Source organism: Octopus bimaculoides, chromosome 18 (assembly GCF_046866305.1).
Source record: "Octopus bimaculoides isolate indiv1 chromosome 18, ASM4686630v1, whole genome shotgun sequence".
Classification (NCBI taxonomy): Eukaryota; Metazoa; Mollusca; class Cephalopoda; order Octopoda; family Octopodidae; genus Octopus; species Octopus bimaculoides.
The window spans coordinates 11,866,920-11,892,876 of record NC_142945.1 but is presented as its reverse complement, the minus strand read 5'-3'; the positions used below and the strand labels follow the sequence as shown (position 1 = coordinate 11,892,876).

Here is a 25,957-nt window from a genome sequence, read left to right as displayed (position 1 = left end):
GTCCATTTTCAACCTTCCATGAAAACATGCCTTGGTGATGGGGAAATACCTTACTTGGGAACAGATATACGGCTTGACAGGAACTGCTAAGGCCAGGGGTCACACCAGGTTCCATAGTCTGTTTTGACTTGGTTTCTATAGCTGCATGCCCTTCTTAATACCAGATACTTGTTTTAGCCAACCCAAAAGGATGAAAAGCAAAGTCAGCATCAGCGGAATTTGAACTCAGAACGTAAAGACGGATAAAATGCTTCTGAGCATTTTGCCCGGCATGCTAATGATTCTGCCAGCTCACTGCTCTAACCTATTAGCATTTATTTATTCAGGCCATATCAGGCCCAAATATTCTACCTTCTTATATGTTTAAACTGGCCAGATTCAGCCTCTCACACTTACCCTACAATGTTATTCTAAAAATAAACAATCACTTCCGTCAAAATCTTGAAGCTACATGTTCCTGCATGATTAGTTCAAAACAACAAGCATCACACTTGACAGAGTAATCTAAATACTGAAGGGTTAAACAGCAGATTAGTAATCCTTTCTACTCAAGGCACAAGGCCTGAAATTTGAGGGAACGAGACTAGTCAATTACATCGACCCCCAGCGTTTCACTGGTACTTAATTTATTGACCCCGAAAGGATGAAAAACAAAGTCAACCTCGGCGGAATTTGAACTCAGAATCTAAAGACAGACGAAATGCTGCTAAGCATTTCGCCCGACATGCTAACGATTGTGACAGCTCAGCACCTTACAGCAGATTGATAACTAGATATTTTACTATATCATTCAGTATTAAAAAAAAAAAAAAACGGTAATTAAAAATAATCGAAATAAAGACAATATATTTCAACAGAAATACAGTAACAAAAACGATTAATCAGTAATTACAAAAGAACGTTTTCATTTAGTTATATTATATTCTTTAGAACACGTATCAGTTTCATTCACAGGCCATCTGGAACTATGCAGAAAGAAGACAGACTGAAACAATGGGATAAATGCAGTTAACTGATATCGGTAAGACAGTAATTGAGCGAGAAACTAACACTAAACACTCACAATATTTATTTCACCTTTCTAATATACATGACAGTGATTAAAATGATTGCAATCAGTCATGAAGATTATTATTATTATTATTATTATTATTATTGTCATTTATGATGGCCAGAACATGGGATCAACAGCGCAGGATGATAATGGGGGTTTCCCAAAATAATGGATAGCAAAAGGAAGAAAAAGAAAACAAAAACAAAAAACAAAAAACAACAAAGAAAAACAAAACAAACAAACAAACAAACATGTAACAAAAAAAACTCTCTTAACAAATACATCAGATATGAACAAATGTTGCAATTAATTAAAATAAAATTTTTAATAAACATTGTATGTATCAAACAGCAGAGTTGCTTAAAAAAATCTGGTTTGATTTTTCGCTCTTCACCGATGATAAAATTACTGAATTAGATGGATGCAAGAAGAAGAAGAAGAAAAAAAAAAAGAAATAACATTTTCCATTAACAGTCAATTGAAATATTGAACAACATTAGTTTCTCATAATTAGTTATGATTGCTTCATTCAAATGTAGCTGCAATTAACTCCTCTTTTTCTCTCTCTCACTTGCTCACACACACACTCTCTCTCTATCTCTCTCTCACTTTGTGTCTTTTTTCTCACACTCTCCTCATTCCAAATAAGTTGCAAAACATTGAGAAATAGAGCAACAATAGATTGTCTGGGAACCCGAGCAATTAACAGTTGACTAGTTTTTCAGTAAAAGTTGAACAAGTCAAGTCACAGTTAGAACACCAGAAAAATGCAGCAAAAATTTGAAAAAAAAAATAATAATAATAAATAAATAAACAAACAAATAAATAAATAAGTTACAAACTTGAAGGGAAAAAATTGATTCCACATAGTGAAATAATTACCCTTATTAATTAGAGATATGTTGTAAAATGATGTCCAACAAAAAAAAAAAAAAAAAGATTTGATCTCATCGTCATTAGTAAACAATCTGCTAATCTTTCAAAGTTCGTTAATTTTAGATTCACTGAAAATCTACAATTTGAATAAGGAGATTTTTTTTTCTTTTTGAAACATACAACATTAACATTAATCTGATGTATTTTATAATTAATGCATTCAGTTCTAAAATACTGACAATATACAGATATTAACCTCATTAACAGTAAAAATAGGTAAAAGTTAACTAAACAACATCTAGTACTACAAAGTTTTGGAGAGCCTGGCCTCAAGTGTCAAGAACTAGCCATAACACTTACTGGCTTTTTAAACATCTGGATGTTGGTAATTGGGGAAGATTAGGGACACTGAAGATGGAACAGTGGTCGATGAGTGATTGTGGCAGTCTTTTTCACTAAACAAGACAATATAAATAAATTGGATCTTAGAGAAGTAGATTCTGAGAGCAGACTGCACCAGAAATAGGCTCCCTCTGAAAATCTATCTTGTTTGTTATCTTGGAAGATTATTTAAATTTCAGTCAGACAAAAATCTGTCCTATTGCGAAAAAATTACAGATGTGGAAAATGGACTGGAAAGTGATAAAACCGTGACAGAATGGTGGCATAGAAGAACTGATTCTCTGGGTTTCTCTTGTATTCATGCTCTTTTCAAAAGGAATAAAGATAAGTCATATATTTAATAAAAAAAATTAAAAAAAGTAAAAAAATAATAGGAAAAACAGAAACAAGCAATATCTGTTCGCCTTCAGATTTGCTTACTTTGTACCGAAAGAAAATGAGAAAGAAAAAAAAACTCAGTATTAAGTAAATACTAAAGTCTTCAGTAGACTGACTTGTTCTAATTGTAGTAAATATTATCAACAATATATTCTGATTTAAATTGAACTAAATTTGAAACCTAACAGAACAACAGAGAGAGAAAGTAAAAAAAAAAAAAAAACGGTAAAGAAAGAAAGAAAATATGTTTTACAACTCAGCTACTTTGTAATCACTGAAAAACAAACTGATCAAGTTTAAGATTAAATTAAAAAGTAACTGATAACAAAAAGAAGGTGTCTACTTTCAAAAGTTCAGTAAATATCATTGATAAAAACTAGTCATGTGTTCATAAAGTTTTAAACAAAAGAGTGAGTGTATCTGCGTGTATGGGAGTATATGTGTGTGTGTGTGTGTATGTGATTGTCTGTCTGTGTGTGTGAGTGAAAACATGGAAGTATCTAATGTAAAATATAACCAATGGAAAAATTAATTTATTTTTAAAAGGAAAAAAAAAATAAACAAACAAAAACAATAAATTCATAAATTATATAGATAGTTAAGGTTTTAATTTATTTTTTAAAATAATTTGTCTAGATAAAAAAAAAAAAAAGGTAATTGAATAATCTGAATGAAATTAATAATTGAGTTCACAAACATATACATATAAAAACGCATGGATATTCAACGAGGTTTACACGACCTGTTGAACTTTTCCCTAACTGTAAATAATGTCAGATAGAAGCAGCGGCAATATGTATCTGTGCCAATATTCAAATGGATCGTTACAATATTGATTGCACTCTATCAACATCTCATTCCCTTTTCCAATCTGTTAGTGAGTTTGTTTTGTTTGTTTGTTTTTTTTTGTTTGATTTTTTTTTTGTTTTTGTTTTTTGTTTCTCATTCATTAATTGGTACGTAATTGGTAGTCTCCGTTTTGGGTGATATAACGCACCCATGGTAGAGCTTGGTAACCACTCTTCTCAATGATTTTCAAGTAGCGTACCTGAAAGTAGGAAAGAGAGAAAATTTTTACATGGTCTTCGATCAAACAAGCTGGCATTCATGTTAACTGGAAGCAAGTTTCATGTATGCAAATATGTGTGTGTGTGTGTGTAATAGTCATTTGATGCCCATGTTCCATGTTGACATTGGTTGGAGGGATTGACAAAGATCTAAGGAACCCCAAGAACTACTTCATGCTCCAGTGTCTGCTTTGGCACAGTTTCTATGGCTGGATGCCCTTCCTAATGCTAACCACATTGAAGCCTGTACTGGGTTTGCTTTTCATTCCACCAGCATTGAGATGCCATGCAGCTTACAAGATTAAGAATAGTCTATGTTAAGAGAAGAGGGATTAAATTATGAAGAGGGATTAAATTATGAAGAGGGATTAAATTATAGTGCCTAAAATGTCCACCAGTCACACATCCCACCATCCACCTGCATATTCAATTATGTTACAAGCTGTCAGCCCTTTGCATATTTATTGTCCTCAATACTCACAAAGCATTTATTTTCCCAAAATAAAATTTTAAAAAATATTTCCATCGTGCTACAACTGAAAAGCTACCATTTTCTAGTTGATGAATTATTTGGAGTAGTTTAACCCTAGGTCATAACCAGCTCAGCCATAACAATCATTATTTTTTCTTTTCAGAGGAGTGTATATGGGACTATGTGATCCAATGAGAACTTTGCTGTCCCAAGGCAGTAGAGTTTGATTTGAAGGAATTTCAACTGCTTTTTCTAGCAAGAAAAAGTGACCATAAATATTGTAAACTATAGAAGCTATAAAATATCTTTGATGAATTGTTCATGATAAACAACTTTCCTAGAACCATTCAAATAATTTGTTATGGTTTGGTACTTCCTCTTCAGTATAGACACATATTTTGCAATGATTTTGCACATAAAAAATGTTCATGTCTATAAAAAAAATCAAATGATAAAATGCAAGAAATTGAATGATTATTTTCATAATGTAGATATTTGTTGAAAGGCATACTTTTCTTCCAATTATATTCACAACTAGATTCATAAATAACAAATTCTATTTTGAATGAAGCACAACGTTTGTGAAGTTAAAAGTATTAATAAATGCTCATTATCTACCCTCATCAATTCTATTTGATAATGATTTGAGAATGACTTGAGAATGGCTTAAGATTATATTTTGTGCACCATAAGTAAGTTATTTGAAATTTTGCCACTTACCTGTATTCCTGAAACTGTAAAATAAGGAATTTCAAATTTGACTTGTATAGGGGGCTTGCCTTCTGAGTCTTCTCCAATAACACTTGGGAGACCAAAGTGAGCTCTCATCAAATATTCTTTCCCACCCTGAAATGTATAACAGCAGCATTTTAGTAAATGATGCACAACTAAACATAATTGTAATAATTTGTATTTTAGGCAGAACACAGTGTAAATCAATGGTAGTAATAGATTGACAGACATATTTAACCCTTTAGCATATATATATATATAATGGCCAAATCCGGCCCAAATATTCTATCTGTTTTATGTTCAAACAAACAAGATCTTGCGTATCACACTTACCCTACAATGTCATTCTAAAAATAAACAATTGCATCACTGAAATCTCAAAGGTACAAGATAATGCAAGTTTAATTCAAAGCAACGTGAATAAACAAGCATTACATTTGACTGCTAAAGGGTTGCTGTCTAGCAAAGTGAATCTATGAGGAAATGAGAGAAATTATAGCAGTACAAGGTGATAAGCAGAATGCATCGACAGTTGGATAACCTAAAACAACTAATAATAATAATAATAATATTGTAAAATGAATGAAGCAGTGTAGTAGAAGTTTGACAGAAGATAGTGAAACCATTACAGCTGTTAGGAAATGACAGTAAAAATGACATTGATAGATGGATACTATCTTTACCTAATATAAAACAACGCATCTTAATCATTGGACAGCTGTGATTAACAGATTAAATGGCGAGCAGAATAAAGTTTGAATAAAAGCCTTCTTTGAACTGGTTTATGACAGATTGGCAACAGGAAAAGCATCCAGCCATCAAAAATCTGCCTCAACAAATTCCAAGTGACCCATGCAAACATGCTTTCCATGATAGAATGGGTTGGACGATTTGACTGAGGACTGGTGAACCGGATGGCAACACCAGGCTCCAATCTAATTTGGCAGAGTTTCTACAGCTGGATGCCCTTCCTAATGCCAACCACTCCGAGAAAGTAGTGGGTGCTTTTACGTGCCACCGGCACAAAGGCCAGTCAGGCGGTACTGGCAATGGCTGTGCTCAAAATGGTGCATTTTACGTGCTACCTGCACAGGAGCCAGTCCAGTGGCACTGGCACGATCTCGCTTGAATGTCTTTACACGTGCTACCGGCACAAGTGCCAGATGATGATGATGATGATGATGATGATGATGATTACATGCTTTGCTGTTTCCTAATGCAGAACAAAAAAAAAAGTAAGATCAAAATACATCAATACTCACGGGAAAAGATTTTATTGTCCAGATAACAGCATTTAATTCTGGGGTATATTTGCAGCTTCCAACAGTAGTCTTGAATTTAGGGGAGTCAGCATCTTGTGGGACTGGAATGATGATTTCCACATTGTTCGCTGTGGAACGGCGCTTGAACTGACTTTTAGCCTTTTAAACATAACCAAACGATTCATGAAACGATCACTTTAACGAATTTTAAATCACTGATTCAAAACCAACTTATTACATCATATCACAGACAACAAGAAAGAACATGGACTTGATCATAACACATTAACTGATGTTCTTCAGCACTTGGTGGTGGTGGTGGAGTATCTCACAGCCATGTTGGAGGCTATTAGAGGCTATTAATGTTAGTTATTTTTGTTTCTATGTGGGGATTTTTAAAGATTTTTGGGGGATTAAGTAGGAGGAATGTGGTTATAATTTTGCTTTAGGAAGCTGTTGTAGTTGTGTTCTGAAGTTCTCTGTATTTCTGGGTGTTTGAAGGTGAAACTGCTCAAGATGAAGCTTGCTACAGCAACAAACAGTACTTCTCTCACCTATTCAGGTGGGCTTTTATTTTCAGCAATTTTGTTTTGTTGATTATGATGCATAGTGAGATGTTTGGTATAGTTTATAGTGAATTGTGAGTTATTGTAGACTAACAGAAAATTCATGATGAATCTAATGTATTGTTTCTACACCACTGTTAGAATTTCTTTCTACTAGGTAAATACTACACTCTCGGAGTGGTTGGCATTAGGAAGGGCATTCAGCTGTAGAAACTCTGCCAAATCAGATTAGAGCCTGGTGTAGCTATCTGGTTCACCAGTCCTCAATCAAATCGTCCAACCCATGCTAGCATGGAAAGCGGACGTTAAATGATGATGATGATGATGTCATTATTCTAAGTATGTTAAGGCGGTGAGCTGGCAGAATCATTAGCATGCTGGGCAAAATACAAAATGATATTTCATCTGTCTTTACGTTGAGTTCAAATTCTGCTGAGGTCAACTCTGCCTTTCATCCTTTTTTGGGGGTGATAAATTAAGTACCAGTGAAACACTGGGGGTCGATGTAATCAACTAGTCCCCTTCCCCCAAAATTTCAGGCCTTGTGCCTTTAGTAGAAAGGATTATTCTAAGTATATCCCTGCAATGTGTATTGTGAATGTGGAAGCACACTATCTAACTCCTAGTATGCGTGGTGTATTTATGTTGTTGAGTGTGATGGTTAATTATATATGATGGTCTTAAGGGTGCTGGTAAGGAGAGAAAACATTGAATTTTGCAGGTGCTAATTTAATAGTATACAATATGTCGGGGTTGACTAACTGAATCTCATCAATTCATTGAAGTTATAAGGAAATTTCACTGATATTTTAATTTGAATATGAACACTTTAGTACAGGTAATTTCCAGAATGTTGGTATTAAAACGTATTAAAAGGGTTAACATTGCCTCTATATCTGAGTCCCTACTGATTCAAGTCACTTTTAATATTAATACTTTTAATCTTGCATCCACACATACCTACAATTAAATAAAACAAAATAAGCGATCATATTTATAACATTACAAATAGCACAACAGTCAAATGACTCAAACATATTCTGCTCTTCTAGATGTGCGAGTTATAGGTATCCCTGGAAAGGAATATGCTGTAGAATATATTACAATGTAATTTAATAAGTGTTTCAAAACCAAACCAAATTAAATATCATCTTACTTTAATCATATATTCGACACGGCTATGGACGTGACGCTCAATCACAGACTCAACCCAAATCAGAGGTTTCACCTGGAAAACAGACAAGTGAATTGATCTTCAGGTTTTATAAAACATGCAAGGAGATAAGAGGATAATTATTCATCATACTGAAATTTTATTTTGAAGCAGAGTGTAATGATAAAACAAATAGAAAAATATTTCTCGATTAACTAATTACAATCTTGTTAGATTGTAATTAAGATTATGAAAATCATAATTTGATACATTAAAGTCACCATGTGTAAATACTTGAAACGTCAACATCACAGCAAAAAACCATGTTTATTGACATAAACTGAACAATGATGATGATGGTGGCATATGTATAAGTGTGTCTAAAACCTATTTTTCAAGTAAGGATCTTGTCTTCCATGTGATTTCGAAGCCATGAAGCGAATGAGCAACTTATTGACAGGAGAAATGTCAACAAGAACACCATACGAACAAACAACATGACTTTCAAATAAGCAAGAGCGGATGTAAACAAACAGGCTAAAAACAAGAAAGAGAAACATGAAACACAAAAAAAAAGATGATATTTACATGAGTGGTTAAGCGGTAAGACATAAGTTCGAATTCTCCATCTGGTGGAATGAAGGAGATGGTGCGATCATTTTCAAATCTTGACAACCGAACGCATTGATGGAATTTCACATCTTCCAGCTCCACAGACTTGCTTTTTCCTCCTACATTGGGTGTTAATGAAGAAAAATAAATTAAAAAGACAAAATCGAGCCTTAAAACTAACAGGAGACCCTTCCACATCGGAATTAACTTTACACACATACACATGCACACATACATATACAAGCACAGTTACATGGTTAAAAATTTTAGTCTGCAACCACACACACCATTTCAGGTTCAGTCTCTCTGCATGCCACCGTGAGCAAGCGTCCTCTACTGTAACCCCTAGCCAACCAATGCCTTAAGGGTGAACTTGGTAGATGGAAACAAAGTGGAAGTGTGTTGTGTGTGTGTGTACATGCGTGTGTCTTTGGGTTTGTTCCCATCACTTCTTGGCAACTGGCGTTGGTTTGCTTACATCCCTGTTACCAAGTGGTTTGGCAAGACACTGATGGCTTAAGGATCAGTCTTAAAAATAAGTAGTGAGGTGGTTGATTTGTTCAATTAAAACATTCATGGTAATGTCCCAATGACTGAAACAAGCAAATACACACACACACACATATCAAAAAGTCAAAGCTCCATATATTTGTCATCTCTCTTTCTTTTTTATTTCCCCTCACCCTCTTCAGTAATTTCTCAGATTTGTATTTTAATGTAACAAATATTAAATAATTCTTTATTAAAATCAATATACTCATTAACGTTTTTGCTTTCCTTCCCACCTGAGATTTTCTATTAAATAAACACAAACTTTCCTGTAAGCTGATCCGTTTTATTAAGAAGTAATTTAGCGAATATGAGTTCAAGTCACAGGCATGGCTGTATGGTTAAGAAGTTTGCTTCCCCACTATATGGTTGCGGGTTCAGTCCCACTGTGTGGCGTCTTGGTCAAGTATCTTTTACTACAGTCTCAAACTGACCAAAGCTTTGTGAAACAGAAATTGAGAGAAGCCTGTCTTGCATGCATGAGAGTTGATGTCTCCTCGTCTTGACAATGTATGACAGCTGCAAATGAGTATCACTGTCAAACAGCATCCATTTTCAATCTTCCATGGAAGCAGGTGAAATTTGGAGACAGGAAAGGTACCCACAGGTAGAAAATCTACTTCAAGAAATTCCATCCGACTCATGCAGATATGGAAAAGTTGATGTTAAAACAATGAAATGATAATAACTCTAAACATATAAAAGATATCTGTCCGAGTGGATACTTATCTGTGTGAGATGCTTCTCTTTTATGTGATTGACTAGTGAAGCATGTTATATCAAATTTACATGGATTATCTTTAGTTCCTTTGTACAAAAAACGGTTACAGGAGAGTTATAAAAACTAGAATAATACAGAATTTAACATCTTATTGCACTGACAATTAATTTTATGAATTTCAAATAGTAAAAACACACTTTAATAACATTAAAATATTTTGTCAACAGAATTGAACACTAAAGATTTCTTTAACTCAAATACCACATGACCTCAGACACAACTATATTTACGTCATATATAAACAAACATAAGTTTGTTTTTTGAAGCATTGAAATGTATTGTAGAACAAGTAGAAGAATAAATTTTTTTCAATACGTAAATATTGAACAGTATATATATATATATATAAAAGATAAAATCTTTTTAAGAGCAGAAAAGTTTGCTGGCAACCAGCCATGAGGTTCAGTATTTATGTGTTGAAAAAAATTTATCTTTCTACTTGTTCTACAACTATATTTTTATTCATAGTTCCACTTTGCTATGGAATCTCTCATATCAAAATAAGATATACAGAATGAATTAAACATGAACTGTTGCACATTAGCCATGATGACCCAAGACATCTGGGTACTTTCATCAGAGGTTGACTACAAAGTAAAATACAGTTATCAGAGTGCTTTTGCTGTTTAGAACATCAACTTGTACTAACCAGTCAATAATATCAACTGATAATTAAGTAGACTGAACTCGCAAGAGTGTGTTAGACATAGACATAATGCAATGCAGGAGATGAGGTATCGAATTTCATTGTTTTGGACATTAATCTGGCAGCCACTTTAGCACATAAAGTCTCATACAAGAGAGGTTCATATAAAATCTCACAATAAGATCTTTTCAAGTGAGAAAAGTAGACTACTTTCTTCAAAGCTGCATGCAAATCAGACAAAGAGATTACACACAGCACTAAGTTTCAAAACCAGTAACACAAGACATGACAACCAAGAATATGCTGTAAAAACTTACTTCCAGTACTCTCAAAGAGCACTTTATCGTTGAGACCAAGTCGAAGCTCTGGCATCCCAGACAGATAAACTCGCATCTTGATGCAGCCAACAATTTCACTACGCAAAACATTGCCGTTAGCACTCACCTAATGAATGAAAATTAAGAGTATTGACAAACTCTTCAAAAACTGTTTGGGAGAATTTTCAACTAAATAGAGAACACATAGTTTTTAATTTACACCAAATTTTTTACCGTTTAGCATTGGTGAAACGGGTTACATCTATTCTTTATCTGAAGTAGGTAGTTTCTACGCAGAAAGTCAACATTTCCCTCAAGTTTTCTATTGGTATACCAGTGTGATCTTTTGGAGAGGTATCCGTTACTAGTTTGTCTTGAATCACCGAATGCTTCATTGGTTGGGACTTTGGTAAACAGACTTATCACATCTAGACTAACCATCTGGTTGGATCCAATGGGAGTATCTTTGATCAATTCTGTGAAGTGAGTGGAATTCTTCATATACGATGTTGACTTACCTGCTAATGGACTGATTATATCCACAAGGAAGCAATTCAATGGATGACATGCCGAACCTCTACAGCTCACTATAGGTCTTAATGGAATACAATACCATCCTTATGAATCTTAGGGAGACCATACATGTGTGGTAGCTTACTGTAATGTTGGGTCAGTTGTCTGCACTTCATTGGTATGAAGTGATCCTAGTTCTTCATTAAGATCTGTGACAACTTCCTCTCTGTTTTCAGAGTTGGGTCTTTCTTTCTTTTGCTGTAGCTACTATCACTTATGAGACTTGCCAATTTTTCCAAGTATCCAGACTTGTTCAGCACCACTGTAGGATTTCCCTTGTCCACTGGAAGTATTATGATGGAACTATCAATCTGTAATGTTTTAATAGCAAACTTTTCTTCCTTAGTGATGTTTGGTTTGGGAAATTTCGCTTTCTCTAGTACCTGTCTCACTTTCCACCTTAGTTCATCTGCCTGAGCTTTTGGTATCTTTATGGCTACCTCCTCAATAGGGACTATTATGTCCAAATATGGAATATGCTTGGTAGAGTTCCAATCAATTCACAGGTTTGTAAGGAAGAGATTTAGATGTGTCTATTTGTGGGACATCAGTTTTCTTGTTTTGTGTTAGATAAGTATTGAAGCAAAGACATGATTTCACTATTTTCACTCTTCATAACAGGACGACACTCTAGTCACAACAAACTGTAGTGAAGCCATTTACGGATGATTGTGATCATCCACTAATACATCATTTCAAATTTTTCAGATGCAACCACAAATATTTCGTTACTTCAGTTTTTTGGTCAGATGATTGTAGAATATAGAAAATGACAAAATCTGGTTCTAATGACATGTCTGTAAATAAAAATTTGTGTTAAAATTTTCCATGTTAATATAGAGAAAGAAAACTGGAATGTTTACCAATAAATTGACCGATTCAATCACATCCAGGAAAACCTCATTCTTCCTGTATTTGATTCCCTCTGATCTCCATGATACTGCGTTAGTGACAGCCATTGGAGGTCGGGGGGCAATCTCCAGTTTGTGGCCTTCTTGAGTGATATACCTGTTTTGCAAAGTAAAAAAAAAAGAAAAAGGGCTTTCTTACAATATGCAGTGTAAAGGGAGAGAAAACATCGATTAATAGTGAAAGAACAAACAATGACTTCTATTGGTTTAACACTGAATGATGGAAGAAATGTCTGTCTATCCAAGCTGGATCCTATGCAAGATATCGTGAAATATCTACTCACTACTTACACCAATTTCAACACATACAATCGTAATTATAGCTGAAGGCCTTCCAGCCACTAAACTCTCAATCTTAATGTAAAAATGTCATCTCTAGTCAATTAGTTTAAATCAAACAGAATAAAACAGTTTGAGGAAACTACTGATGGTCTGCAGTGGTAAAAATCAGTTTGTGTGCTGTAAAAAGAAAATACTTTAACATTTTGTGGTAGGGCCTGAACATTCTTTTCCATTTACTGAAAGGTCTAACATGAAACATCAGTCTTCTAACAGCACACGAGCTAATTTTATTTTGGGAATATATCGAATAAAACAGAGTTATGTACCTTACAAAAAAAAACTATTTGTAACTCGTAAAACGTAATTCTTAATAAGTAATTCTATTTTAAAAGAGTTAAACAATTATAAACCATCTTTATATATCCGGGCCCACTGCTTGCTTATTTCCAGTTCCCATACTGTTCAGTAAGTGAGAGATAAATTTATCGTTGGAGAGGTTTCCGGTCTTACTGCAGGTAAGCAATTCCCACAGAAGAAATCGAACATTACTCGTCAAATCAATAGTACTGCTACTGGTTGGAGTGGTCAGTATTTCCTAACCTGTAGTACATATTTTACACTCGGGTAGATAAGGTCATTTGAGAGTTTTACAGGGACAGGATATGAGATGATAACCTCCATGTTGGCTCTCTGTCAAATCAAAACCTAATAACTCAGCTATCCATCTCCATCTCTCTCTCTCTTCCTCATGTGTCTCATTCAAATCATTCTTTTTATCTCAAAATCTTGTTATCTATTTCCTGCAGGGAATCCTTAAACAATTATCTTGTCATGTTGTTGAGACAGACGACTCTAAAGAAACTAAAAAACAGTTTCATACTTACTCCTGTAATATTTTACTATCTGTGGTCTGGGGATAACCAAAATCCATTATTTCATCCAAAAGCTCATAAATAACTACAAAATTATCACGGATACTTTCTTCTTCTAGTTCTTTAAAATATTCAGCAAAAATCTGGGGGGGAAAAAAACAAAACAAAACAAAACCCAATCAATTCGAGATAGAAATGTAATTTTATGAAACAATGAGTGCAGAGTAAAGAATTAATTGATTAAAGTTTGAATGTAAGTAATTAGTGGTGTAATTGGTTACCAGGTAAGTGACAGGCACCGAGCTCAAGTCCCATCAGTAGACTTCTTTTTCTATGCTGTCTTAGACTGGATTAAACTGTCATCATCATTTTAATGACCTTTTGACCATGCTCATGTGGGTCACACAGAATTTTCTGTGGCTGGACGTCCCACCTGTTGCTGACCCTCACCTAGTTCCAAGTAAAGTAATATTTCCCCACTAGCCAGACATGTCTGGTTTTAGTCAACTGACAGTGGCCATACTTCAGCAATATAATTCATTGTATTTTATATATATATATATATATATATATATATATATATATATATATATATATATATATAAGAAAGAATAGTGCCAATGACCTTTTTTTTTTAGGGCTTCTAAGATGGGTAGGAGGAAAAAAGAAATTATTTTGAAGCTGGAGACCTGAGTGCTTGCAGCAGAAAAGCCTCTTTTAAAGGCACCCAAGATGCTGGGAGGTGGTTTACAGCAGGCAATAGATTAAGCCTACCACCTAAGTAGATGGGGTTTAAATGCTGAATGCAAAGAGCCAGAACAAATACCACAAGGTATCCTATCCAATATTCCAAGGATTCTGCCAGACACAACTGATTGTTATTTTATTCAACCCCTGAAAGGATCCAACTCCTATTCTGGTAAACCTGTTAGAAATAGCAGCCAAATCTTTTTTCAAATCATACCTTACTGTGTTAACCCTTTAGCATTTAAACTGATCATATTCAGCCTAAGTATTCCATCTTATGTTCAAACCAGCCAGATCTGGCCTCTCACATCTACCCTACAAATGATGCCATCCTACTGGCTAGGTGGGTAGGCCAACATTCCCACTGAACATAGCATCAGTCCATCGCAGAGTTACCACCTATTTACAGCTGAGTGGACTGGAGCAATGTGAAATGAAGTGTCTTCCTCGAGAACACGACATACAACTGGTCTGGAAGGTGAAATCAGAATCTCGCAATTGGGCATACAACACTCTAGCAACTAGACCATGTAATTTGAAATAACGTCTGAAAAAAAACCTAAGCCAGTCATGACTAAAATTCTTTTAATAAGTCTGCTGGACCAAATGCTAAACAAAAGGAGTGATTTATCTAATCTACTTAACACTATAGGGACTGAGGATTATAAAGGCATTAACTATATAACAATCCTGAATGCCAAAGCTATATCATCATCATCATCATCATCATCAACATCGTCATTTAACGTCCGCTTTCCATGCTAGCATGGGTTGGACGATTTGACTGAGGACTGGTGCAACCGGATGGCTGCACCAGGCTCCAATCTAATTTGGCAGAGTTTCTACAGCTGGATGCCCTTCCTAACGCCAACCACTAACAAACAAATCAGCATGTGGTGGCAAACGACATCGAATCATTAATAAGATAATTATATAGATGAGAGGATGAAAATATAGAGATTAAACCTTTTTTTTTTTTTTCATGTATTCTTACTCATTATATATCAAAGCTTACATTCTTTCTATTATAGGCACAAGGCTTGAAATTTTGGGGATGGGGGCTAGTTGATTCTATTGAACCTGGTGCTCAACTGGTGCTTGTTTTATCAAATCTGAGAGAATGAAATGCCTTGGCAGAATTTGAACACAGAATGTAAAGCTGGATGAAAAAGCACTAAGCACATTTTGTCCAGTGTAGTAACAATTCTGCAGGTCTGCCACCTTCAGAAAAAAAAAAGAACTAAAAACTAAAAATGAATGCTGCATTATATTGATGCATAAATATCTAAGTTGGTGATGGACAGTTTACAGATAATATACCTACCTGTACAATTTTATGTAAAAATGAAAAGACCATAGTGGCGCTAGCATTTTTCTTGGTAGTTGACACTAAATAGAGGTTGTTGTATTTTATGTAGACATAGGCAATATTTCCATGTTGTAGTATGGGCGTCACATTCCCTTCTTCTTCCTTATCCATCAACAGTGGCATAAACTTGTCAATCGCTGACATATCTATATCTCCTCGGTAGTTGCGACATATCAGCACCTGAAACAAAGAAACAATTAAAAGAAAGCTTATTGATTTTGATTAATGATTTTGATTAATGATAAAACATTGATACTCTAAAACTATTTAATATAGGAAATATCATGAAGTTATATTATGAAGTTCCCTAAATCTGATACATGTGCCCTTAAAATAATTCTCAGGCAGAATCAATATGGTAAAGAGTGCGACAAAGTCAGACTTTTGAATTACAGGTACAGTTCGCCTGATGAGCTTCCACACAGTTTCCGTTTGCCTTATTTCAATTACAAGATACATTTCAGCCTGTAGCTATCGTAAAAGATATTGGTTCAAGACACCATGCTAAAGGAAAGAACATTGAATCTTGTAATTGAGGAGTGAGTTCAGCCATACTAAACACACAAACGCACACACAGAAGTCACGCAAGTATGCACACACATATGAAAGAGGTGAGAATGTGATTGCAACAGGGTTTATTTCAGAAAACTTCAGGGAATCCAAAAGAAATCTAAAATTCAAATTCATAGAAAATGTGAATTTTAATTTTGTTAAAAAAAAACAAAAAAACAAAAAAAAAAACAAAGAAAAAGAAAATTAATTGAATAATTAAAAAAAAATCATTTTTACCTTTCCTTTGACGTCTAAAATATAGATCGCTGAGGAAGACATGATTCCACAGTATATTTGTCTGAAAGTATAAAGGAGGTCAAAATAGTAGCATTAGTATTAATTAAGCTTGTTTCAAACAATAGTTGGTTGATGTTTCAGAGCTGAAAGAAAACTTAAAATTTAACAGACACACACATCTTTAGCATTTAAACCAATCATATCCGGCCCAAATATTCTTCCTGTTTTATGTTCAAACTGGCCAGATCCAGCCTACCCAACATTGTCGATTGGAGATGCATTTCTGCATCTGCAATTAATAATAACAATGATCATTACTATTATTATTGTTATTTTCATAGACAAAAGACCACGAATTTGTATGTTAGTGAAGATGAGTTGGGGGGGGGGGGTACTGTTGAGTGAATTCATAACTGATCGAGATTACAGTTATGGATAATATTTCTTGTATGTGGAGCCCTCCTCATTGTTTGTAATTATTCAGTTTGTAGGTAGTGATGATTATAATACAGGAAACATCAAGTTGAAGGTGATGAAGTATGTAATATGTAATATGTAATATGTGAAGAACAAACTTGAAATGACAGCCTCAAAATAAACCCTACATATATACACAAACACACGCAAACACAAAAGACAGAAAAAACATCTGATAAGGAGAAATAATGATAGTATCAGGTAAAATTAATTGAGATTTTCTAATTATGATATTTGTAGATAATGTGTTTAGGTTAGAAGTTCTAAGATTAATGAGAACAAAGTACAGGTATTACTAAATATATTAAAGCTGTATTAATTGATTCTGTTAAATAAGCAGATATAAAAAAAAAAATATTTTGAAAACCCAATGTAGCCTCAGTCTCGTCCAAGGACTAAAATCAGTCAGGAAAAGAGAAGAGTACAAATAGCACATGACCATACATTTCATGTCTCATATAGATAGGTTTTGATATGAGAAGAAAGGTTTATTGTCAAACAATAGCAAACAATAGACATTATACTATTTAACTTGCTTCTTCTTTACAACACTAATTATGTCATATATATAAGGTGGGTGCTGAAAAAGTTCCTGGCTTTAGGTAAAAGAAAATACAGGAGGATCAGTTAATTATGATTTTATGCAACATATTCCCCTCTCCGATTCACACACTTATTGCAGTGGTCCTTCAGTTTCTTGAAGTTCTGTAAAAGAACTCAAAAAGTTGGGCCTCCGGCCAGGCCTTTTCTGATAACCTTAAAACCAGGAACTTTTCAGACCCCGCCCCCATACATAAAACATGTATGCATATGTCTATTAATACTGCTCTTGTTGTCAGTCATTCAGTCATCCATTTTATTTGGTGAATGAGTGTATGTGTGTGTGTTTGTATGCCACTCCAAATGTACTGATTCCACCTTCAGCCTGCCCTAGCTATACTACATGAAGGATATCACATTTTGATTTTTGTTTGACTAATTTTTGTATATTAATTTCTTTTCCACTGCTTCTGCATATTCCCATGACTCTCTGTTGCCATCCAATTCCATTATTATGAATCAGAATTAAGAGCTTGAATCATAGTGGATTTTTCATTAGCTGATTACGCAACCCTAATGGATGCATTGCAGTTACTCTCTTGATAGAGTTTGGTGATCCTAACTGTTGATCTTCTAGGATTTCTCCGCTCAGCATCACTGTAAGAAGCACCATTGGTTCATTTGAGGTCTACCTCTTCACAATCTGCCATGCTGCAGCCCCATGAATTTGTAGCATCTCTGGCAAGATGGCTGAACAGGTACTATATCTTGCCAAAGGGCAGCCTGTAACTATGCAGAGCACAGTCGTCACCCTATAAGGTATTTTCAAAATACTCACGTACCGCATGTACTAATTCTTTGCATTAATTACACATTATTACGCCCCCATCTACTTTCTGTCTACCTTTCCAAGTAAGCGACAATCAAAGATACTGTTGGACTTTATAGCTCACGATAATAAATGTAAACAAACTAAGTCCATTGTGTTAGTCAGGTTCACACTTTCATGGTTTGACTTAAGTTTATAGTTAGGACAGTTTGCTGCTCTTTAACATAATCTGCAATAAGGATTAGGTCGTTAGTTTAACTCTTTAACCGTGAAATCAAATTTCATGGTCATTCCAGTAATGATGTTAATAAAGATCTACCAAAAAATAGAATTGTTAATTTATGCAGGTCACATTGCCTCAATAACTCTGACATAGCAAAAAATAGTTTCAAACATGACATTCCCCAACAAAAGATAAATTGGTATAAAAAACTGTTTTTTTGTAGCTAAGTGTAATGAAATTTTGTGTGGATATGTCCAATTTCCACAATAAGAGGATTTTAAATCTTCTTTGTGATTGTCTCTCAAATTCTGAATCAAATGATACAGAGATACATAGGCATAAGAGTGGCTGTGTGGTAAGTAGCTTGCTTACAAACCACATGGTTCCGGGTTCAGTCCCACTGCATGACACTTTGGGCATGTGTCTTCTACTATAGCCTCGGGCCGACCAAAGCCTTGTGAGTGGATTTGGTAGATGGAAACTGAAAAAAGCCCGTCGTATATATGTATATATATATATATATATATATATATATATATATATATATATATATATATATATATATATATATTATATGTATGTATGTGTATATGTATGTGTGTCTGTGTTTGTCCCCCCAACATCGCTTGTCAACTGATGCTGGTGTGTTTGTGTCCCCCGTAACTTAGCGGTTCAGCAAAAGAGACCGATAGAATAAGTACTAGGCTTACAAAGAATAAGTCCTGGGGTCGATTTGCTCGACTAAAGGCAGTGCTCCAGCATGGCTACAGTCAAATGACTGAAACAAATGAAAGAGTAAAAGAGAGAGAGAGTTAAAAACACCTATACACAAAACCCTTCACTGAGCTCACTACCAACTTTAATGCTACGTTTAGCACTCACGTACACAACCTTAAAAGCTTTTTGCACCTACAATTCTACCACTATCCAGTAGACAACAGTAATGTTCTTTCTAATTCTTAATAGTTAATGTGCAGTAGATATTTTTCCTATGACAAAATATGTGTGCACTGAATGCAAAACAATATGATTATTAATTACTGTATTTTTAAGGCAATTAACTTTTTGTGTGCTGTGTGCACACATGCATACAGCTTAGGAGAATTGCGAGAGAGCAAAGAGGACACTTGCAACATCTGGTCTTACAAGACCTGATACAAATGATAATTAAATTCTACCTTGAAAGAATCCTGTTGTGTGTGTGTGTGTGTGTGTGTGTGTATATATATATATATAAATATATATACCTGTGTGTGTGTGTGTGTGTGTATATATATATATAAATATATATACCCATGTGTGTTTTTGTGTGTGTGTGTGTTTGTACCCTCTCCATCACATGACAACTGATGTTGGTGTGTTTACGTCCCCATAACTTAGCAGTTCGGTAAAAGAGACCGACAGAATAGGTCCTGGGGGCCGATTCTTCTGACTAAAGGTGGTGCTCCAGCATGGCCGCAGTCAAATGACGGAAGCAAGCAAAAGAGTAAAAGAGAGCAAATATTTCACTAATATTAGCGCACAAACAAGCAGTTGGGGAAAAACAAATCAAATATATTCTACCAGAAACTGGTTTTTCAATGAAGAGCATATAGAATATATGACACAGCAAGAGGTAAATACAGGTGTATAAAATAAAAACTATATACAATGAGAGTTTATTTAATTATCATCGTCCACAACACCAGGATAAAGTAAAACAGTATCTTCAAAGCCTGAAAACTGCTGGCATTCATATCATTCCCCTTTATTGCTGGAATTCTCAGCAGCACGGTCTGCACCAGTAAAATTTTCTTGAAACAACAAATTGTCTTCAGGGCATTTGTAACGCTACATTTTTTTTTTTTAAATGATTTCATAACTACATCTTCTTTTACAGCGTTCAATGAACTTTTAACCTTCTCAAACATTTGTGTAATAGCAGATCTCTTCTTCATTCTTTTGGCACCACTTCCCGGTCTGAAAGCTTGCATCTATTTGTTCCATTCCTCCCTTCCGAATCCCTTAAATGGCTTATTGAGACATCTAAAGGCAGCTAGTGAATGGTTAGGTTTCCTGGTTTTTGGTTGTCCGACTTTCCTCTAAATAAGCTCGAGTGTGTGAATCTGAAGATGGTCCCAAACTAATAAGGCAGGTTTCTTTAACAACTTAACAAGACCATCTTTTATCTATCAAGAATTCCATTCCACCCTTATCTATCCAATCTTTTAGATGTACATAATAGGTGCAGGCATGGCTGTGTGATTAAGAAGCTCGCTTCTCAACCATATGGTCTCGGGTTCAGTCCTGCTGTGCGATACATAGACAAGTGTCATCCTCTGAAGCCCTGGGGCCAACAAAAGCCTTCAAAGCCCATCGTATATATGTGCATATGTGTGTAACTTCATTCTGACATCACATAATGGTTGCAAAGGAACATCACTACGACAGTGATGTTGTTCGTTTCCAGTCTTTCATGGAAAAACATGTCTGGGTATGGGAAATGTTACTTAGCTTGAAAACAGGTGAACATTGGTGACAGGAAGGGCACCTGGGCTAAGAAAATCTGCCTCAACAAATTTCTTGAAGTATCAAAATTTTCATCACCCAATGACAACCTGATTGCTAATGCAGTTTCACAACTGTGAACAGGTTGCAGCTATGTGGTGAAAATTGTGACACCATAATCTTTTTTGCCAAATGAAACGTGTTGCCAAAATACAACCAGTTTTGTACATGTTTCTAGGTATATGAACTTTTAATGAGCTACACCCTAATGAGAGGATGATGCAAGTAGTGTTTTAATAATTGTACTGAAAAAGAAAAGAAATAGAATAGACTCTATTCTTTACCTATTATAAAGAACCTTGGACTGCAACTTTGTTTCTTTCTCATCTAGATGCCTGATCTTATAATGATTGCCCTTCCAATTATTTTGTTGTTTAAATAGTAAGATAATTAACAAAGTTGGCAATTATTCAGCAATAGTTATTTTTTTCTCTTTTTTTTCACTAGCAGTAAATTCTTTCTAAACAAATTCACCGAAGATTCAAATCTAACTAAAATTAAGTATTCTATTCTATACTGCCAACAAAATAATAAGCACTTAAGAAATGTATAAATATACCATTCCAAGTACTGTTTCATCTCTTTCTGATATGCAACTTAGGGTTTGCTTCCTCCAAACCTTCATATTAATACACTAATACACTGTTCTATAACATCTGCATAGATGTTATTAAATTTTTTTTTTTTTTTACTGGGGGTAGTGTACTTTCAGAAATGCTGTTAATCCAGATAGATAGTTCAAAAGGATTAAATACCAAAAATGAACAAATGTGTTATTCATTTATCTGTCCATAAGCTTTTGATTCCATATGCTTAATCCATTACCCCTTTTTTTAACACTACCACCTTGCCACTTGGGTGCCTTTTGCAAAGTACTGAGGCAACATCCCTAGTCTGAAGTCAGAGAGACCCTGAGAAGAGTTAAAGTAATGAATGCCCTACTTCCTTTGACTAAGCCACTAAGAAAAACTTGAAGGCTGGATAATAACAGATGATCATGTAAAAGAAAATATGGTACACACTTCCAAATCATTCTTTTTTACCATACAGCAATGGTTAGCATACAATTCCTAAAAAAATTACTATCACCATAACAACTACATTAAATAAGATGTATAGTTTTTTGTTTTTTTTTGCATGAATCATTAGGTAGGAGTGGAGAATGAGTATAATTAGCCATGTAGGTTACCTGTGCAAACTTTCTCCCCAGAGACGGAAGTCTTGTGTACAGAATGCCCACTGAAAGTAAAAGGAATTGTGATGCCCACTGTTTAATCGTGGTATGTATAACAGATAAGTAAATGAGAGAGACAGTTATCTATGGATAGAACGCTAGTCTCTCGTAAGTTAACTTTCTTGTGTATTTTAAACACAGAATGGCGTGTCTTACCCAGGTAGACAATAAGATGCTTTCTGTAAGGTTTTAATTAAAGGCATATGCGCTCGTAGTTTCTTCCACCTCAGTCTGAAGTGATCTTAGCAGTTGAGAAAATGTTTAGAAATAAATCAACTATTCAAAACTTAACCTTATTAAGATGAATAGTCTTTTGTTAAAATTCACAATCCTTAAAAAAAAAACTGTAAATTTCATTAATTAGCACGAGAAGGTAGAACTATACACTATATTCCTTTTAAACAAAGGGCAACAGGTGGACCGCAATCTGTAAATGAGTCATTAAGGGGTTCAATGTGAGCCTCGGACTTTTTATAAAGAATTTTCAAATTTAATGTATTTCTGGCCCTGTCAACATGTGATGGCTTTCAGATAGTCTTTTGTGTCGGGGTTTGTTCAATTTTTTTGGTTGCATAAACATTGTCAGTAATGTAAATGGGGAAATTTTTGTACCGTAATATATACAGGTGGGAAAAGACAAGTTTAAACAAAATAAGAGCAATAATCAAAAGTGGGCCATTACAAAAAGAATCTGGTGACCCCCTGGTTAACAGTTTTGTTAAAATCAGAGTATATGAACACGAAGGTTGCTCCAGACTGTGTTGTCATGAAGGAATTTGGTCAAAGTGATCTGCGGAATTGAGTAGAGTTAACAGGTAGAAGACTAGGTGATGTAGAACGTGATTAAGGTTGGGTAGTGTAGATCGGTGAGTTCATAGGATAGAAATATGAATTGGGATAAAAAGTCGGTACCTAGACAGAACTAGCAGTTTCCTTGCTTCTAGGCAACTCTGTTGTCTGAAAAGTTGCATTTTTCATTCCTCACGACAAATCAACTCATTTTTTTTCTTTCAAGAAACTTTCACGCACACACCATTTATTTATTTACACGTTGACGAATGAAATAAGATAATTCAATTAAATTATCGCCCACTTTCTATAACATCATTTATAGCGTATATAAATCTTCATCTCAAAGGAAAATTGTTTATATCGATCAAAAAAGAAAAAAGAAAAAGCACGATCTTTTTATTAAATACTAAACCTAAATGATCTACAGGTAAGAAACTAAACAAATATGTGTTCTCCCTTATCGCAAAAGTAACTCGATTTCCTCGACAGGGGTAGTAAATAACACTAATGAATTATTGACGTGTTACGAAGGAAATTAGGAAAAGAGGCGTAACCGAAACCATCAGATCAGTTTGGTTATTAAACATGCTACACCTCATCTCTGATTGACTCTAAAAAAGAAAATTACCAGAATCAGTTACAAAACATCCATTTATCCATTCATATATCGATATTAAAAACCATTTATTAGCTGCTTCCGAAGAGATTCTGTAAATAACCTGGTATATTCTTAGATCTGTAAACACAATTGGTATTCTGTGAATTACTAGTAGCTTTTTTTTTTTGTATCTGCATATACTTTCACATATTCTGTTTTGTTATATATAACGACGTTTTAAATAATTGCTATAAAGTAATAATGAAAAGACAATTAGACAATTCTTGAGGGACAGTTATGTGATGTGTGTGTGTGTGTGTGTGTATATGTGTTATGTGGCTGAGTATTACATTGACAGTTATAGAATGTGAAATCGATTACTTAGAGAATGAACGACAATACTAATTAATCGAAACAGATCTGTAATAAAATTAGATGATTATTTCATGCAATTTATAGAAATGTAAATAGAAGCGGGATGGGAAGCAAAAAATGCGAAGTAAATATGTCGTTGTAGAAAGGGAGAAGTAACAACAGATAAGAGACATATGCTTAGAAGCTCGGGAAGTATTTAAGTGAAATTAGAGCAGGCTGCAAGATGGAGTGGAGACAATAATTTAATTATGAATAATGGGATGTGTCTAAAATCATTTTAACCTACCAGCAGAACCCGTCAGCCTCAGTAGATAGGAGTAAATGCCGACAGTTGAGGCAATCCGAAGGTGGTGCCCGTCGCTCAGATTACTTCGCTGGCATACAGGAAATTAGCCTAGACCAGCATGCAACAGTATGAGCTCATTTCCGGTTGACATGTTTTATTTTTCTATTGATCTTGGCTGACATATTTAATCTTCTATTTTGTTACAAGATACCTTTTTTTTTTAATTTTGCTGTCAATTATATAAATTGATCTTATAGCTTTTTGATTCATATGCGACCTGGCTGGTAAGATATTCTCGGAAACAGCAGGATTAAACGATGCAATGCCTTTTTTTTTAATATATATGAATGAATGAAACTAAATACCACTACAATTTCGAAATCTATGTTGTGTGAAGAAAGCGATAATAAATATATTCGAATGACAAGCGTCATAAGGCAAGCGGCGAAAGTAAACGACGTGTACACCACCTATTTCGGTGTTTTCTTCCTTTTTTTTTTTTTCAAATTTTTTTTTCGGATTTCTATGTTTTCGATATAGGGAGAACATGATTTTGCCCCAAAATCACGTTTCCGAAATTTTAATTTCCCCCACCCCCAATTTATTAATTTTAACTTTTTTTTTCGAATTTTGTTTTTTAATCTACGTAGAAAAATAGAGATTACGAATCTGGGAATTTTTTTCTTTCAGAAACACTCAACGTTCCTTCTCCCACCCATCATCTCCCCGTTTTCAAAAAACTATAAACTCAGTATGTTTCACTTTCGTCTGATGTTTCGCGCATGCGTAGAATTCTACTGAAATAGCAGACGTAAAAAATATCAGACCACCACTAGAAAACCCGACATGCTAGAAACAACAGGTAAACGACATTATTTCTGGAAAAACTTCCCTGCTTTCTAAAAAGCTAAAAGTGAAACATTCGGAGTTTTTAGCTTTTTGAAAGTGTGGAGGTTGGGGAAGGGGATTTGAGTATTTCTTTAAGAAAATTTTTTTTTTTTAATTCTTAAAAATTCGTCATCTGTATTTTTGTATGTGGATTACAATAATCCACTTCATGCCTGCAAGATTCACTACAAGTTAAAAATGAAAAGCTTGGGTTGGAGAGAGGGAAATCAAAATTTTGAGAATGTGTTCTTGTGGCAAAATCTTAATTTCCTATATCGAAAACATAGACATTAGAAGAAATTTTGGAAAAATAAATTGGGGGACACACAAATTATGCAATAAATTTTTTTCTAAATATTCCCCCCGCCCCCTAATTCTAAAACTTACCACTGTTTTTCGATTTCTTTTTTTTTTTGTTTTTGTTTTAAAATATGGACAGTCCAAACCCTCATTTGGCCAACAATTGTTCCTGACTTAAGGAATTTAGTCTGGGGGAGCTTACACAAATTAGAAACATTGCTCGTCTATCTCACTCGGCTAGAAATAGCAGTCTAGTCTTATTCAAATCATATCCTATAAAAAAAAGTCCTTAAGAAACAAAGAATTGGATAATGTAGTCCTTGATACTATGTTGAAAACAAGAATAGATGGGAAGTCTTTGATCGTAGACCCCTTCAATGCTGGCTGACACAGACCTAAAAGACAATGTTACTTTATATAATTATATACCAAACCATAGATAGAATAATGATTATTT

At 34.5% G+C, this 25,957-nt stretch overlaps 1 protein-coding gene across 4 annotated transcripts; it reads right to left on the bottom strand.

Annotated features, from left to right (window-relative positions):
* Positions 1 to 1,052: 1,052 nt before the first annotated feature.
* LOC106880800 (AP-1 complex subunit mu-1) lies at positions 1,053 to 24,409 on the bottom strand. 4 transcript variants are annotated; one of them, XM_014930918.3, is made up of 12 exons: positions 24,313 to 24,409; positions 22,217 to 22,266; positions 16,412 to 16,472; positions 15,577 to 15,801; positions 13,518 to 13,648; positions 12,304 to 12,448; positions 10,868 to 10,994; positions 8,551 to 8,696; positions 7,966 to 8,037; positions 6,244 to 6,402; positions 4,970 to 5,095; positions 1,053 to 3,758 (listed from the first exon to the last, which is right to left on the bottom strand). In XM_014930918.3, the coding sequence occupies exons 3-12, from the start codon at positions 16,451 to 16,453 to the stop codon at positions 3,660 to 3,662; spliced, it is 1,272 nt and encodes a 423-aa protein (XP_014786404.1). In that variant the 5' UTR covers positions 16,454 to 16,472; positions 22,217 to 22,266; positions 24,313 to 24,409; the 3' UTR covers positions 1,053 to 3,659. The 4 variants fall into 4 exon arrangements, with proteins under 4 accessions (XP_014786404.1, XP_089221887.1, XP_014786403.1 ...); XM_089365761.1 differs by having other exon boundaries at positions 8,551 to 8,693; XM_014930917.3 differs by lacking the exon at positions 22,217 to 22,266.
* Between the last annotated feature and the right edge of the window lie 1,548 nt (positions 24,410 to 25,957).